The sequence below is a fragment of the Anomaloglossus baeobatrachus genome, chromosome 8 (genome assembly GCF_048569485.1).
Source record: "Anomaloglossus baeobatrachus isolate aAnoBae1 chromosome 8, aAnoBae1.hap1, whole genome shotgun sequence".
NCBI classification, from domain to species: Eukaryota; Metazoa; Chordata; class Amphibia; order Anura; family Aromobatidae; genus Anomaloglossus; species Anomaloglossus baeobatrachus.
In genome coordinates this window covers 236,325,244-236,343,413 of record NC_134360.1, presented here as the reverse complement: position 1 = coordinate 236,343,413, position 18,170 = coordinate 236,325,244, and the positions used below count along the sequence as shown (strand labels likewise).

The 18,170-nt window shown below is 51.7% G+C and overlaps 1 protein-coding gene across 1 annotated transcript in view; it reads left to right on the top strand.

The window, feature by feature from the left end:
- HOOK1 (hook microtubule tethering protein 1) overlaps positions 1-18,170 on the top strand; it is a 73,359-nt gene that overhangs the window by 33,463 nt on the left and 21,726 nt on the right. The window contains exons 7-9 of the mRNA XM_075320404.1: positions 846-908; positions 2,323-2,406; positions 17,676-17,833. Coding sequence (XP_075176519.1) covers positions 846-908; positions 2,323-2,406; positions 17,676-17,833 — 305 coding nt within the window. The remainder of the gene's footprint in view (positions 1-845; positions 909-2,322; positions 2,407-17,675; positions 17,834-18,170) is intronic.

The following is an 18,170-nucleotide window of genomic DNA, read 5'->3' as shown; positions in this document are numbered from 1 at the left end:
AGCGCCCATATATGGTAAAGTCTATATAAGGACAGTTACATTAATGGAGCTTCCCCAGGCAGTGAGGGGGAAATCTCCAGTGACATAAGCGCCCATATATCTTAAACGTCTATATATGGATAGTTACATCACTGGAGCTTCCCCTGGCAGTGAGGGGGGAATCTCCAGTGACCTAAGAGCCCTTAAATGGTAAACGTCTATATATGGACAGTTACATCACTGGAGCTTCCTCTGGCAGTGAGGAGGGAATCTCCAGTGACATAATCGCCCATATATGGTAAACGTCTATATATGGACAGTTACATCACTGGGGTTCCCTGAACAGTGTAGGGTTGTGCGATAGAAGGGGGGGTGGAAATCAGGAGGGAACAGCAAGTGGACCCAATGCAGCTGCCCTGCCCCCATCCCGCCTCCAAGAGGTCCAGTGTCCCAGTAGGAGTCAGACAGCTTCTTCCTGTCCACCATGGAAGATAAGAGGGCAGTATGGGCGTATATTCCAACATGCTGGATATAACTCAGCCTTTAATGTCGGGGATTCTCCTAAAGAAAACCTCCCAGTGAAGTGACGTAAAGCTGTTGTTCCCTCCTCCTTTCCCCTTGGCACAACTCCCAGGTAGCAAAAAAATGGCCGTTGAGCAGGACAGGAAGTAGCTGTCTGACTCCCATCATATTAGAAGACTTGGAATGACTTTCCTTCCCTCCGTCTCTAGCTCTTCCTGGCAATCACAATGTGAATAATGTGTATTGTTGCTATATCTGTGACATCATCTGGTATCGGTGAGCACATGTGTGCTATATTTAGTGCCTGTCCGTCATGAATGACATTTGTGTTGTGTCTCCTACAGCTGATGTGTAAAGACGCGGGGGATTCTCCAACCATCGAATGTCCCGGAGATCTGGAGCAGCAGGTAATATGTGGTGCCGGACATGGATGACACCTGTCAGGCGTTCATACCGCAGTCATACATGTACCGGAATGGCAATAGATCGAGGCCAATAATAAGTGCACATTGGGGAACTGCTGGTTGTGCAATTGTCTGATACTCAGGCTTGTGCTCTATAGGGCCTAGTAAGATGGGAGACGATGGCGCAGCGTGTCAGTCTCATCATCACATTGGGTAATAGTGATTTATTACAGATGTCTTACCTGTCCCTGCCACACCCCGAGCATCCACGGCTGAGTCACCAGCTACACTTTGTGTCAGCCTCTGGGCAAAAAGATGTCATTTTTATTAGGATACATGAAGCCACTCATAGGACGAGGACCCGGCGCTGATTATACGGCTGCTGATAGTCATTACGTCCCAAAGCCAATATATGCGCTGCCAGTAATCCTCATGAGCAACAAGCAGATAAACAGAGGAGGTGACAGCGCGGGATCAGTCACCAGCACCCGCCTGTACATCCCAGCTATATCAAAGAGCATATGTCAGTAAACAACATTATACAAGCTCCAATGTCATGCACAGTGGATATAAAAAGTCTACCCACCCCTATTAAACTACCAGGTTTTTGTCATGTAAAAAAAATCCTATCAAGAAGAATCATTTCAGAACATTTTCCATCATTGATGTCACCCATAATCTGTATAAAGCCATGGAACAACAAAAAAAAGCACAATGCTGCTTCCACCATGCTGCACTGTGGGGATGGTGATCTTTTTGTGATGTGCAGTGGTGGGTTTGTGCCAAACACACCTTTTGGAATTAAGGCCGAAAAGTTCACCCTCGATCCCATCAGACACAACATGTTTTCCCACATGCTTTGGGCAGACATAATGTAGGTTCTGGTAGACCATAGACAGGCTTGGATGCTTTTATTTGTAAGAAAAGGTTTCGGAATTGCCCCTCTACCAAACAGGCCGGACAATCAGTAAATCCTCCTAGAACAGCAACACGTTCTCTGGGGTGAATCATAATCCCAGTATATAATGGCGGCCGTGAAAAACATGCAAAAATTGACACACTTATCACACAAAAATGGCCAGTTTTGTGTGAGCCCAACAGCCAGTGTCTGGATGGAGACCTTCCCCCCGCAGCCGTCATCTTAGTCGTCCTGTGAAGCCTAGACGTAGACTGACTTGATCAAACCATCGCAGGTTCAAGTCCCCTTAGGAGGTTAAAAAAGAAGATGTAAAGAAAAAAAAAAAAGTTTTTAAAAGTGTTTAAAAAGTTAAAATAAAAGTTGGAACCACTTCCACTTTTTCCCCAGTCACAAAAAAAAGAAAAAAAAAGTTAATTAAAATAATATAAAATCTGCATATTCGATATCACCACGTCCTTAAAAAGTCCAAACTCAAAAAGTACATTTTCTGATTTTCAGCTGAAGCGAGCGCTGGAATTACTTCAGGAGGCAGAAGCCGAAAAGGAAGAACTGAGACAAAGGTGCCAGGAGCTGGACCTGCAGGTTAGTGACCCGAGGCTGGGAGCTCGCACTTATCCCCGCAGCTTCATCCATTCAGCATGGCGGCAGTTGGGAGGAGGATGTGGGGTATCAATTTTGGACAATATTCAGGCAGGTTCTGTACAGCTACTGCTGACCACAATGTTAGAGAATGGAACCATTTCTTCTTCCAGCCACGGCCTGAGCTCACAGCTGAGGGTTTGTTACAATCTAATATATAAAGCTCAGTGTATGTATGTGTGTATGTATGTATGTATGTGTGTATGTATGTATGTATGTGTGTGTGTGTATGTCCGCTAAAGGAATCCGCACCGTCGTATTCACAATTGTGAAATTTTGCACAGACGCCTCATGTGACCCATGGAATGTCATAGACTATGTTTTCACAGGAAAATTTAACCCCGCGCTTTACAGTTACTCTCCAAAAAAAACTGCCTCCATTAAAGTAAATGAAGTCTGGAACTACAGGTTTTAATAGCAGCTGTGATTTGTTGCTATAGGAACAAAAGACATTGTTAGTATAAGAAGCTTATGTGTGAGGTAATATGATGTCGGTGGAGAGACAGATAGAGACAGACAGAGAGACAGAGACAGACAAACAGACAGTGAAAGAGACAGACAGAGAGACAGATGGGGAAACAGTCAGATGGGGAAAGAGACAGACATGGAAAGAAACAGATGAGGAAAGAGAGACAGAGAGACAGACAAAAAACAAATGGGGAAAGAGAGAGACGGGGAAAGAGAGAGACGGGGAAAGAGAGAGACGGGAAAAGAGAGAGACGGGAAAAGAGAGAGACGGGGAAAGAGAGAGACGGGGAAAGAGAGAGACGGGGAAAGAGAGAGACGGGGAAAGAGAGAGACGGGAAAAGAGAGAGACGGGAAAAGAGAGAGACGGGAAAAGAGAGAGACGGGAAAAGAGAGAGACGGGGAAAGAGAGAGACGGGGAAAGAGAGAGACGGGGAAAGAGACACACGGGGAAAGAGACACACGGGGCAAGAGACAGACAAAGACAGACGGGGCAAGAGACAGACAAAGACAGACGGGGCAAGAGACAGACAAAGACAGACGGGGCAAGAGACAGACAAAGACAGACGGGGCAAGAGACAGACAAAGACAGACGGGGCAAGAGACAGACAAAGACAGACGGGGCAAGAGAGAGACAAAGACAGACGGGGCAAGAGACAAACAGACAGACACAGAGATAGAGTGAGACAGACTGATGCAAAGACAGACAGAGACTGGGAGAGAGACAGAGAGACAGTTACTATCCCGGGCAACGCCGGGTACTACAGCTAGTTGTATCTAAATCTGTGAGCTGAGCACACCAGCAAATCTCTCTCCTCTCCTGATTGTTAGGTTTGCAGTCTCAGAGGACGCAGCTGTAACAAACCCTCAGCTGTGAAGTTTAAATTTTGCAAAAAATGTAGAAAAGTTGTTTGAAGCTAAAGTGACTGAATCCTTTAAAATGGAGCCGTCATGTGTCTGCGGCACACAGGCAGATTACTATGGTGCCCATCATCATGATACCGTGCAGACAGGAGCCTCCGGCCCGTCTCTTACATACATGGTATCATGCGGCCGGTTAATGAGTAACGCGCCCGCAGACATTAGGACACCGCTGGCCTCGCTCCCACGCCTCATGGCGGATCCGTCGCTGCCTTTGAAGTCGCCCCAAGCGCTGACCAGTTAACTGTGTTATAACATTACCCTCTCTGTAAGGGTGCCGGTAATTATGCAACGCACCTCAGCCTTCACCCGCAGCTGCCCGCAGGGTCCAGGCTCCGGATCAGCAGTTGTGGCTCGTGTCCGTCTGGCCGTGGCTGCAGCTGATCTCGTCTATGGTTCTGATCCAGAAGGAGCTGATACTTCCTACACTCATCCTCCATTGTAGAACATTGCATTGGTAAATGTTTCCCTCCCTCCTGTTAATATCCAACATATCAAGTAAGGTAGGTTAACCCTGGAAGTGCCAGAGTATAGCCACTAAATGCAATATCCGTGTCCGGGGCCAGAGAAAGAAATTCCCCTAAAGTCTGATCGCGCACATAGACTGTGACAACCATTGTATTATCTCTGCATAGCATCCGACACTGAAAATGATGCAAGTGGATTCTAATCTATTGTTATTGATCAGCGCACAAGCTTTATACACACGTGTCTCCATGGTTACAGACCACTAACAAATAGCGTTCATGTAATAAAACTAATCACAGGTCTTAAACTAGATGCAAGGTCCTTCTATATCTGATGTCTCCAACTTGTGTCCTCCAAACTATTACTCCCAGCATGTCCAGATATTAGCTTTCCTATATATATACAGTGCCTACAAGTAGTCTTCAACCCCCTGCAGATTTAGCAGGTTTGATAAGATGCAAATAAGTTAGAGCCTGCAAACTTCAAACAAGAGCAGGATTTATTAACAGATGCATAAATCTTACAAACCAACAAGTTATGTTGCTCAGTTAAATTTTAATAAATTTTCAACATAAAAGTGTGGGTCAATTATTATTCAACCCCTAGGTTTAATATTTTGTGGAATAACCCTTGTTTGCAATTACAGCTAATAATCGTCTTGTCTTTTCTTTGTCGCTCCATTGGGAGACCCAGACAATTAGCTTGTGTTATACACGCTGCAGCACTGCTGGGTGTGTTAGTACGCCGGGACTACCGCGCTGACCGTGCTTGTTTGCCGGCCTCGCTTATAACTTTAGTCCCCGGCTTCTGCGGCCTAGTACCACATACTCCCGCCCCCCGGCCTGCCAGTCAGGGGAAGGGAGGGACGCTGCACTGGACGTCAGCGCTGAGGGCTGGAGCATACCGGTGACTAAAGTTATAAGCGCGGCCGGCAAACAAGCACGGTCAGCGCGGTAGTCCCGGCGTACTAACACACCCAGCAGTGCTGCAGCGTGTATAACACAAGCTAATTGTCTGGGTCTCCCAATTGGAGCTAGAAGAAAAGGAATTTACGGTAAGTAAACAAAATTCCCTTCTTATAAGACCTGATCAGGCCGGCACAGGTCTCTGGAGTTATCTTGGCCCACTCCTCCATGCAGATCTTCTCCAAGTTATCTAGGTTCTTTGGGTGTCTCATGTGGACTTTGATCTTGAGCTCCTTCCACAAGTTTTCAATTGGGTTAAGGTCAGGAGACTGACTAGGCCACTGCAACACCTTGATTTTTTCCCTCTTGAACCAGGCCTTGGTTTTCTTGGCTGTGTGCTTTGGGTCGTTGTCTTGTTGGAAGATGAAATGACGACCCATCTTAAAATCCTTGATGGAGGAGCGGAGGTTCTTGGCCAAAATCTCCAGGTAGGCCGTGCTATCCATCTTCCCATGGATGCGGACCAGATGGCCAGGCCCCTTGGCTGAGAAACAGCCCCACAACATGATGCTGCCACCACCATGCTTGACTGTAGGGATGGTATTCTTGGGGTCGTATGCAGTGCCATCCAGTCTCCAAACGTCACGTGTGTGGTTGGCACCAAAGATCTCGATCTTGGTCTCATCAGACCAGAGAACCTTGAACCAGTCTGTCTCAGAGTCCTCCAAGTGATCATGAGCAAACTGTAGACGAGCCTTGACATGACGCTTTGAAAGTAAAGGTACCTTACGGGCTCGTCTGGAACGGAGACCATTGCGGTGGAATACGTTACTTATGGTATTGACTGAAACCAATGTCCCCACTGCCATGAGATCTTCCCGGAGCTCCTTCCTTGTTGTCCTTGGGTTAGCCTTGACTCTTCGGACAAGCCTGGCCTCGGCACGGGTGGAAACTTTCAAAGGCTGTCCAGGCCGTGGAAGGCTAACAGTAGTTCCATAAGCCTTCCACTTCCGGATGAAGCTCCCAACAGTGGAGACAGGTAGGCCCCATGTGAGGCAAATCCCGGGATATGAAGATGAATTATGACTCCAGTCATAATCTCTCATCACTCCCTGGCAGTGCCCCCTCCCTTCTTGTTCTCAATGTCCAGCATCTGTGAAGGTGTTACACCTCCATGGCCATGTCCTGTGATATGGAAATGAGGTGGTGTGGGAACAATGGACACAGGATGACTCCCTGCCGTCACCCTGTAACAAGAGTTGTATCTCATTAGCAAGGCTATGGAACTAGCTAGACAGAACGACTCCAGTAAAAAATGGTTCATATCTCGCAAGCCATATTTCCGATAAATATGGCAACCATAAAAATGGTGTCTCTGCATGCGGACGATGCCGGCACACCCTTTTTATGGGAGCAGGACATTGGGAAATGCCCCAGGCGTGATATCAGCCAATGGGGAACTGGCAGACAGGTCATGAGTCCCCTCGTTCTGTAGCTAAATTCATAACTGTCACAATGAGAGCATTGGCGTCTGCCTACGACGCTCCCAGGCAAAGTTATGGCCAATATCCCCTTTGCTGGATAATTCTGATCCATGCAGGGGGAGTGGCAGTGCTTCCCTGTGAGGTCACTAAGGTAGGAGGGGACCTGGATCTGCCCAGGTTGATAACCCTACTTCGGCCATTTTCCAGTGGTCTTTTCGCTGGGGGCACGTGTAGGAAACATCTGTGGGAAGGATCCTAGAAACCTGGCCTACAGCGCCCCCCTGTGGCCAGACGCAACAAGGTAACTGCTGGAACTGTGTATGCCTGTTTGTAACCCATGCTTTGATTGTAACTGTACTCTGACATATGTATATTCTGTAGATTCCCTATTGTATATATTGTAGTTCTAGTGTGCTTTAGGCTGATTAAATTATATAATTAATCTTGGGCTGTTCTGTTATCTCGATCTTGAATCCCACGTCTGTGTGTTCGGCTAATAGTTACCGTAAATCGGTTGGTGGCAGCGAATTGTGCCAAGGATTATTGTGGGGAGGCCAGTGAGATTCGGGGAGATTTTATATATTCCGCCCGCGGAGGTCGGGGGAATATATACCTTACTCTCACCGGGGACCCTTCAATAATCGGCATAAGTAGTATAGCGGCCTCCTTGCTTATTGTCGGGCAATTCCATAATTGGCCTGACTATAAGAGGGGCGCTAGAGAGCGCGTCACGTGCTCTGTCTGTCGGTCGGGAGGTATAAAGGAGGGGTGACCCCCCACTTGTTACCCCCCGATTGTGACGTACTGGTAGCCAGCGCGGGGGATTTCTGAGTGACCCCCCGGTGGTTTGTGACATATTGGTGGCATAGCGGTGGGATCGAGATAATAGTGTGTGTGAGTGTGAGACCCATACTCCCAGACACTAAAGACTGCCTGCAGCAGCTGTGGCTGCTGGGGTCTTCAGGCTAGCTCAACACTAGAGTGTCAGAGTGCAGATACTGTAAGGTGTGTGGAGGCATCGGGTGTCAGTTCTGTGTCAGTGACCAAAAGTCTGCAAGAATGGCTGATGGCACCAGGAGCAGAGCTATGCAACTGGCCAATGCTAAGGCAGGAGCCGAAGAGAGGGAGGACGGTGCTGTGGACAGCAATGAGGAGGTTGCCCACGAGTCCTCCAGGAGCTCGACGCCAGAAAACCGTTCTGCCGAGGACATTGCGCAACCTGGCACTGCTGGACAAGATGAGGAGGAGCTCACCCAAGGTTCCTCAACGAGCCAGATGCCAGCCCTCCGCTCTGAAAGGGACAGTGAATCACCAGGCTCCGCAGCGTGCCGCAGATCACCACGTGCCATTCCACCGAGCCTGGGAGGCTCGGATAGCCTTCTTCAAATGGCTATGGCCCTTCTCCAGGCTGGAGACCAGAAGGGCTACAAGGAACTCCTGGCAGAGCGCAGGGCAGAGCGGCACGCAGAGCGTGAGGCTGCGGAGCGAGAGCGGCAGGCAGCGCGTGAAGAGCGAGAGCGACAGGCAGACCGTGACTACCAGCTGCAGCTAGCTCAGCTCCGGCCCTCATCAGCCACATGTGACCTTCGAGACACCAAACTTCCAAAGGTCCGTGTTGAGGACTTCCCAGTGCTGGAGAAGGATGGAGACTTGGACTCTTTCTTGACTGCTTTTGAACGGACTTGCTTGCAGCACCATCTGGACAAGGACCAGTGGGCCAAATACCTGACCCCCCGTTTAAGGGGTAAGGCCCTGGATGTCCTTGGGGACTTGCCTGCTGAGGCAGATCAGGGCTACGACACCATCAAGCGGGCCCTGATCCAACAGTACAACCTCACTCCAGAGTCCTACCGCAAGAAGTTCCGGAGCCTACAGAAGGGACCAAAGGACTCCTGGGCTGACCACCGGCGGGCACTTGCCCGAGCTGCCGACCACTGGACCCAAGGCCTGCAGCTTTCCACCGGACCGGAGATCCTGGACTTGTTCATCACGGAGCAACTCTTGTGGAACTGCCCTGAGGATCTCCGCCAGTTCATCCGAGACCAGAAGCCAAAGGGGTCCACGGCTACAGCTGCCCTTGCCGATGACTACACCAACAACCGGGCCCCTGAGGCCAGGAGAGCGGCCACCAGCAGCACCTGGAGAGGGGGTAAGATGAATTCTGCGACTGCCCCACCTGCCCCTAGACTGCAGGGGGTGTCCCCCTCAACTCCCCTCTCCAGGCCCGTGGCAGAGCCAAGACGGTGCCACCAGTGCAACCTACCTGGACACTTCAAGGCCATGTGCCCTCAGCGTCCCAAGGCCCCGGCTCCGTCCCCGTCCCAAGGGCCGCCCAAGGTGTATTGTGTGGGTGGGGGTGGTGGTAGGTCCCTGGACAGCTTCCAACCTGTCACCGTCGGCCGGTCTGTGACCATAGGACTGCGAGACAGCGCCTCGGAGGTGACTCTGGTGCGGCCTGAGATGGTGTCCCCCCAAGACTTGATCCCTGGAAAAACCCTCGCTGTCTCCGGGATTGGAGGCACTGACCCGGCGCTGCCTGTTGCTGACATTTATGTGGACTGGGGCGCAGGGCGGGGGGTGAGGGAGGTGGGGGTAACTGATCGGATCCCTGCAAACGTGCTACTTGGGACAGATTTGGGGCAGATAACCTCCCAGTTTGGGCCCCAACCAAGGGCTGAACCTTCAGCCAGTACTGACATGCCTCCGGACAATGTTAATGTGTTATCTATGAATGATGTAAGGGAGGAGGGAGTGAACTCTGATATTTCTGCTTGCATAGACACCATAGACACACACGCAGCTGCAGCTGTGACAGGAGGGGAGGGGGTCAGAGAAAGGTGTGACAATGCCTCTACAAGTAACCAGCCTGTGAGCTGGGATCTGTTGCCCTCTGCAGGGATAAGCAGAGAGCAGGGTGCTGCAGGGGGAGGACCAGTGTGTGGGGTGGGGGCTACCACAGCAAATGTGGGGTCCCCAGAGATTTCACAGCGGGGTTCTGTTGCTGCAGGAGGGGAACAGGCAGGTGAGATTGGGGCCGGTCCAGGAGCGGAAGTGCTCCCAGGTAAGATCTCGGTGCATGGTTCCCCCACAACCGGGGTGTCAGGAAGCCAGGTAGGTCTGCCTGAACCGGCGACTTGGTCAGGAACGGAGGAGGAGCAGGCACGACCCACGGTCGCAGCGGCTGTGGCCGCTGTCACCCGCAGTGGGAGTGCTGGAAGCCAAGGGGCCTCCCGGAGGTCCGATAGCTCTTCCCCTTCTGACCAAGTGGCAGCCGAGTCAGGTGGAGGCCAGGACACAGGTCCCGGGGTACTGACTGAAGATGTGACAGTCTCGTCGATTCTGGCCACATCTAGTCAGGGGTTTCAGGCAGCGTTAGAAGCTGACGACAGCCTGAAAGCTCTTAAGGAGCAGGCGGCACAGCCTCCCTCGGACTCGGACCCGGAGCGAGTGGTCTGGGACCAAGGACGGCTGTACCGGGCCACGGTCCAGCAGGGTTCACCGGAGGCGTGGCCCAGGGACCGACAGTTGGTGGTACCCTATCCGTTCCGGACGGAGTTGTTGCGGATCGCACATGAGATTCCGATGGCCGGACACCTAGGGATCGCTAAGACCAAGGCCAGGTTAAACCAGCATTTCTACTGGCCAAAAATGGGGGCCGATGTGGCTGCCTACTGCCGTTCGTGTGAAACCTGTCAGAGAGTGGGGAAGGCGGGGCCACGCCCCAAAGCCCCACTAGTATCTCTGCCAATCATCGATGAGCCTTTCAGGAGGGTGGCTGTGGATCTGGTCGGCCCGCTGGCCATCCCCAGCAGCTCCGGGAAACGCTTCATACTGACGGTAGTGGACTATGCCACCCGGTACCCAGAAGCAGTGGCCTTGTCGTCCATTCGGGCTGACAAGGTGGCCACCGCATTGCTGGAGATTTTCTCCCGAGTGGGTTTTCCCCAGGAAATGCTCACTGACCGGGGGACCCAATTCATGTCCCAGCTGATGGAGGCCCTCTGTAAGCAAGTCCAGGTGCGACATCTGGTGGCCAGCCCGTACCATCCACAGACTAATGGCCTGTGCGAGCGGTTCAATGGCACCTTAAAGCAGATGCTTAAGATGTTGGTCGACTCCCATGGGCGTGACTGGGAGCGGTATCTCCCACACCTGTTATTTGCTTACTGGGAGGTTCCACAGGCCTCAACAGGATTCTCACCGTTTGAGCTCCTGTACGGGCGACGTGTGCGGGGCCCCCTGGCTCTGGTGAAAGAGGCTTGGGAAGGGGATTTGGCCACCCCTGGAGTGTCGGTTATCGAGTATGTCATGCGCTTCCGGGACAAAATGCAGGCCTTGACGCAACTGGTACACGACAATATGGCTCAAGCCCAGGCCGATCAGAAGCGTTGGTACGACCAGAACGCTTGTGAGAGGACCTACCAAGTGGGTCAAAAGGTGTGGGTACTGGTCCCCGTACCACAGGACAAGCTTCAGGCAGCCTGGGAAGGCCCATACCTCGTGTACCAGCAGCTCAACCCTGTGACGTACCTGGTCACCCTGGACCCTGCCCGTGGAAGGCGGAAGCCCTTCCATGCGAACATGATGAAGGCACATCATGAGCGGGAGGCATGTGCGCTCCCCGTGTGCAACCTGCCCGAGGAGGGAGAAGCGGAAACCCTCTTGGATATGCTAGCCCAGGTTAGGGCAGGCGGATCCATTGAGGATGTGGAGGTTGGCCACCAGCTCTTGGAGGACCAACGGTCCCAGCTGTGGGCCACCCTACACCCCTTCCGGGGGTTGTTTACCAACCAGCCCGGAAGGACTGACTTGGCTGTCCATCACGTGGACACTGGGGATCATCCCCCGATCCGGCGTTCAGCATATCGGGTCTCCCTGGAGGTGCAGCAACACATGCGCCAGGAGATTGACGAGATGCTGAAGCTGGGGGTGATCCAGGCATCCAACAGCGCTTGGGCCTCGCCTGTAGTCCTCGTCCCTAAGAAGGACCGAACCACTCGGTTCTGCGTGGACTACAGGGGGCTCAATGCGGTCACGGTCGCCGATGCGTACCCAATGCCACGCATCGATGACCTGCTCGATCAGTTGGCCGGGGCTCAGTACCTGACCATCATGGATCTGAGCCGGGGATATTGGCAGATCCCCCTGACTCGCAAGGCCAGGGAACGCTCTGCCTTTATTACCCCATTTGGACTGTACGAGTCCACGGTGATGCCATTCGGGATGAGGAATGCCCCTGCCACTTTCCAGCGGATGGTCAACACCCTGCTCAAGGGACTTGAAGGGTACGCGGCCGCGTACCTGGATGACATTGCCGTCTTCAGTCCCACCTGGGAGGACCACCTAGAGCATCTAGCACAGGTGCTCAGGCGGATCCACCGGGCAGGTTTGACCATCAAGCCGGGAAAGTGTCAGCTGGCCATGAGCGAGGTCCAGTACCTCGGTCACCGGGTAGGTGGGAGAACACTGAAGCCCGAGCCTGAGAAAGTGGAGGCCATCGCATCCTGGCCCACCCCCAGGACCAAGAAGCAGGTGATGTCCTTCTTGGGGACCGCTGGGTACTATAGGAGGTTTGTTCCATGCTATAGTAGCCTGGCAAAGCCCTTGACGGACCTCACCAAGAAGAAGCTGCCCTCTGCAGTCGATTGGACAATGGACTGCGAGACAGCCTTCCGGGCCCTAAAGGACGCCCTGTCCAGCCCGCCCGTGCTACAGGCAGCCGACTTCACGCGGCCGTTTGTAGTACAGACCGACGCCAGTGACTTCGGCCTCGGTGCGGTGCTCAGCCAGGTGGACTCTGCGAGCCAAGAGCACCCAGTCTTGTACCTGAGCAGGAAGCTGTTACCAAGGGAAGTTGCCTATTCCACGATGGAGAAGGAGTGCCTGGCCATAGTGTGGGCCCTGCAGCGTCTGCAACCCTATCTATACGGGCGCCACTTCATCGTGGAGACGGACCACAATCCCCTCAGCTGGTTGCACACCGTCTCTGGGACGAATGGGCGATTGTTGCGATGGAGCCTTGCGCTCCAGCAATACAACTTCACCATTCGCCACAAAAGGGGCCGTGACCACGGTAACGCAGACGGGCTGTCCCGACAAGGAGAGGTCGCGGACGGGCGCACGGGGGAACACCGGAGTGTGCTGCCCCCTAGCGCCCTCAAAAGGGGGGAGGTGTGAGGCAAATCCCGGGATATGAAGATGAATTATGACTCCAGTCATAATCTCTCATCACTCCCTGGCAGTGCCCCCTCCCTTCTTGTTCTCAATGTCCAGCATCTGTGAAGGTGTTACACCTCCATGGCCATGTCCTGTGATATGGAAATGAGGTGGTGTGGGAACAATGGACACAGGATGACTCCCTGCCGTCACCCTGTAACAAGAGTTGTATCTCATTAGCAAGGCTATGGAACTAGCTAGACAGAACGACTCCAGTAAAAAATGGTTCATATCTCGCAAGCCATATTTCCGATAAATATGGCAACCATAAAAATGGTGTCTCTGCATGCGGACGATGCCGGCACACCCTTTTTATGGGAGCAGGACATTGGGAAATGCCCCAGGCGTGATATCAGCCAATGGGGAACTGGCAGACAGGTCATGAGTCCCCTCGTTCTGTAGCTAAATTCATAACTGTCACAATGAGAGCATTGGCGTCTGCCTACGACGCTCCCAGGCAAAGTTATGGCCAATATCCCCTTTGCTGGATAATTCTGATCCATGCAGGGGGAGTGGCAGTGCTTCCCTGTGAGGTCACTAAGGTAGGAGGGGACCTGGATCTGCCCAGGTTGATAACCCTACTTCGGCCATTTTCCAGTGGTCTTTTCGCTGGGGGCACGTGTAGGAAACATCTGTGGGAAGGATCCTAGAAACCTGGCCTACAGCGCCCCCCTGTGGCCAGACGCAACAAGGTAACTGCTGGAACTGTGTATGCCTGTTTGTAACCCATGCTTTGATTGTAACTGTACTCTGACATATGTATATTCTGTAGATTCCCTATTGTATATATTGTAGTTCTAGTGTGCTTTAGGCTGATTAAATTATATAATTAATCTTGGGCTGTTCTGTTATCTCGATCTTGAATCCCACGTCTGTGTGTTCGGCTAATAGTTACCGTAAATCGGTTGGTGGCAGCGAATTGTGCCAAGGATTATTGTGGGGAGGCCAGTGAGATTCGGGGAGATTTTATATATTCCGCCCGCGGAGGTCGGGGGAATATATACCTTACTCTCACCGGGGACCCTTCAATAATCGGCATAAGTAGTATAGCGGCCTCCTTGCTTATTGTCGGGCAATTCCATAATTGGCCTGACTATAAGAGGGGCGCTAGAGAGCGCGTCACGTGCTCTGTCTGTCGGTCGGGAGGTATAAAGGAGGGGTGACCCCCCACTTGTTACCCCCCGATTGTGACGTACTGGTAGCCAGCGCGGGGGATTTCTGAGTGACCCCCCGGTGGTTTGTGACACCCCACTCCTTGGAAAGGGTTTTGTACCCCTTGCCAGCCTTGTGACCCTCCACGATCTTGTCTCTGATGGCCTTGAAATGCTCCTTTGTCTTTCCCATGTTGACCAAGTATGAGTGCTGTTCACAAGTTTGGGGAGGGTCTTAATTAGTCAGAAAAGGCTGGAAAAAGAGATAATTAATCCAAACATGTGAAGCTCATTGTTCTTTGTGCCTGAAATACTTCTTAATACTTTAGGGGAACCAAACATAATTCTTGTGGTTTGAGGGGTTGAATAAATAAATGACCCTCTGAATAAACTTATCACAATTTAAAAAAAAAAAATAAAAAAAGAACTAACATTCTTTTTTGCTGCATTTCACACTTCCAGGCTGATCTACAGTCCAAATGTCACCAAACCAAGTTAATTCCGAATGTGTAAACCTGCTAAATCTGCAGGGGGTTGAATACTACTTGTAGGCACTATATATATATACACTGTATATGCACTATGGAGGAACGTGGTCGGCACCATGTATTAATCATTGAATTCAGGTTTTGCAATCCGTTCCACTAACCCTTTGTATAACATCCGGGCCCTCGATCCCAGTTTGTCGACCCCCACAGTGTGTAAAATCTCCTCCCACCAGCCTTTACTAATTTGATAGAACGGCCAGTGGTGCAGAGCTCACTGATACCAGCGCATCCTCTAATAGGAGCCACCGGCATAACAGATCAGTTCATGACATTTCTTCCTTCTGAATCTTCCCCAACACCGGTGACTGATATTATTGAGGGGTGAAAGAAATCGCTGCAACTCCAGTGGAGACCCCGTAACGTTATAGAGCACAGGGCCGAGTGCTCAGGACTAGAGGGAAGAAAAGTCCCCACCGCTCTGCTGACCCCATAACTGCAGAGTCCAGACCTCCTTTGGTGACATCAGCACAAACACTGCACCCACCGGGAGCTTCATGCTCGCATAGCTGCAGCCGTACATCACCAAGCACAATTCCGAGCCGTACATCACCAAGCACAATGCCGAGCCGTACATCACCAAGCACAATGCCGAGCCGTACATCACCAAGCACAATGCCGAGCCGTACATTACCAAGCACAATGCCGAGCCATACATCACCAAGCACAATGCCGAGCCGTACATCACCAAGCACAATGCCGAGCCGTACATCACCAAGAACAATGCTGAGAGCTACATCACCAAGCACAATGCCGAGCCGTACATCACCAAGCACAATGCCGAGCCGTACATCACCAAGCACAATGCCGAGCCGTACATCACCAAGCACAATGCCGAGCCGTACATCACCAAGAACAATGCTGAGAGCTACATCACCAAGCACAATGCCGAGCCGTACATCACCAAGCACAATGCCGAGCCGTACATCACCAAGCACAATGCCGAGCCGTACATCACCAAGAACAATGCTGAGAGCTACATCACCAAGCACAATGCCGAGCCGTACATCACCAAGCACAATGCCGAGCCGTACATCACCAAGCACAATGCCGAGCCGTACATCACAATGCCGAGCCGTACATCACCAAGCACATTGCCGAGCCGTACATCACCAAGAACAATGCTGAGAGCTACATCACCAAGCACAATGCCGAGCCGTACATCACCAAGCACAATGCCGAGCCGTACATCACCAAGCACAATGCCGAGCCGTACATCACCAAGCACAATGCCGAGCCGTACATCACCAAGCACAATGCCGAGCCATACATCACCAAGCACAATGCCGAGCCGTATATCACCAAGCACAATGCTGAGCCGCACATCACCAAGCACAATGCTGAGAGCTACATCACCAAGCACAATGCCGAGCCATACATCACCAAGCACAATGCCGAGCTGTACATCACCAAGCACAATGCTGAGAGCTACATCACCAAGCACAATGCCGAGCCATGCATCACCAAGCACAATGCCGAGCCGTGCATCACCAAGCACAATGCCGAGCCATACATCACCAAGAACAATGCTGAGAGCTACATCACCAAGCACAATGCCGAGCCGTACATCACCAAGAACAATGCTGAGAGCTACATCACCAAGCACAATGCCGAGCCATACATCACCAAGCACAATGCCGAGCTGTACATCACCAAGCACAATGCTGAGAGCTACATCACCAAGCACAATGCCGAGCCATGCATCACCAAGCACAATGCCGAGCCGTACATCACCAAGCACAATGCCGAGCCGTACATCACCAAGCACAATGCCGAGCCGTACATCACCAAGCACAATGCCGAGCCGTACATCACCAAGCACAATGCTGAGCCGTACATCACCAAGAACAATGCAGAGCCGTACATCACAAAGCACAATGCCGAGCCGTACATCACCAAGCACAATGCTAAGCCGTACATCACCAAGCACAATGCCGAGCCGTACATCACCAAGCACAATGCCGAGCCGTACATCACCAAGCACAATGCCAAGCCGTGCATCACCAAGCGCAATGCTGAGATTCGGATGGAGCAGTGTAAAGCCTCCACCTTTGGGCTCTGGAGGAGACGTGTTGTGTGTAGTGATGGATCACACTGCTTTATCTGCATCTGATGGAGGAGTCTGGGGTTGGTGAATGGAGGACGTCACCCCCTGACTGCATTGTGCCGCTGTACAGATGGTGGAGGCGGATGCTCTGGGCTGTTATCAGGGGTCGTCCTCGGCCATTTAGTTCCCGTGAAGGGAAATGTTAATTCTTCAGCAGAAGACATTGTGGACAGTTGTAGCTTCAGCTTTGTGGGAACAGTTTGGGGAAGTCCTTATTTATCTGCTCCCCAGGACTGCACAAGCTCCATATACACATGGAGGGGAGAACATGACCGGCCGCACAGAGCCGGACCTCAGCCCCATCCAAGAATTGGACCAGAGTTTGTGACCCCGGCCTCTCTCCAGTGTCTGTCCTCACTAAGACTCTTCTCTTGGATGAAGGGGCAAAAATTCCCACAGACTCCTCCAAAATCTTGTAGAAATCTTCCCAATCACCGGAGCCGTTATATCAGCAGAGGGGCCGGACACCATATTACTGTCTATGGATGTAGAGGGAAGATCAGATAAGCCCCTGGAGTTGGGGGGGGCACATACTTTCCAAATGGTGAATGCATGTTACATCCAACATTAGGATCAGTGACTATTTCAGGCTTCTTCACCTCGGCAGATCTCGCCGCACGAGCGGCCGCCCCATTGTGCTCTTTTGGCTCCGTCTTTGATGCTTTTTATAGAATTACCTTGGAAGCGCGTGAGCAAATACACAGTGAGCAATCACCGCGTCCATGTGCTAATAGATAAAACTATTCCCAGGTCATAAACTTAATGAAAGGTCCTTCTACACCAATAATCTCCAAATTACAACCCCCGGCGTGTCCGGACAGCCTGCTGCTGGGAGTTGTAGTCCGATGAAATGATTATTCATATTGTGTGGGTTAATGTATTGTATACAATGTGTGCGGTGCAGTGTGTGACGGCATCTTACGGTATTACTCACCCTGGTGCATTATTAGGTGGCCGGGCTACAGGAAGAAAGGAACAGCCTCCTGGCCGAAAACGAGGTTCAGAACGAAAGGTTAAACCAGCTCGACTCCTCCGAGGAGCCCACCACCACCGTGGCCAAGAAATACCTCCAGATCCAGCTAGAGCAAGTGCAGGAGGAGAACTACAGGTACCACAGGGGATGAGTGCCAGACTGAGGGGCATCCAGCCGAGGCCTAAAACCTGTTGTTCCCCCCCCCCTAATTGTATCATCAAAGGGAGCAATATTTTGTTTTTACATGCATTGAATATGATCCCGTGGAGAGTTCTGACAATTACCATATTTTTAGTTTTATAAGACGCACTGGATTATAAGACGCACCCCAAATTTAGAGATAAAAAAGGTAAAAAAAGGAGGGGTCCTGTGGTGTCTTACCGAAGGGGGAATGGGAGCGGTGGTGGAGCGGGGTCATAGGAGACTAGGGCGATGCTGCAGGCACTGCGGTGAGGGCTGTTCTCTTTGCGGT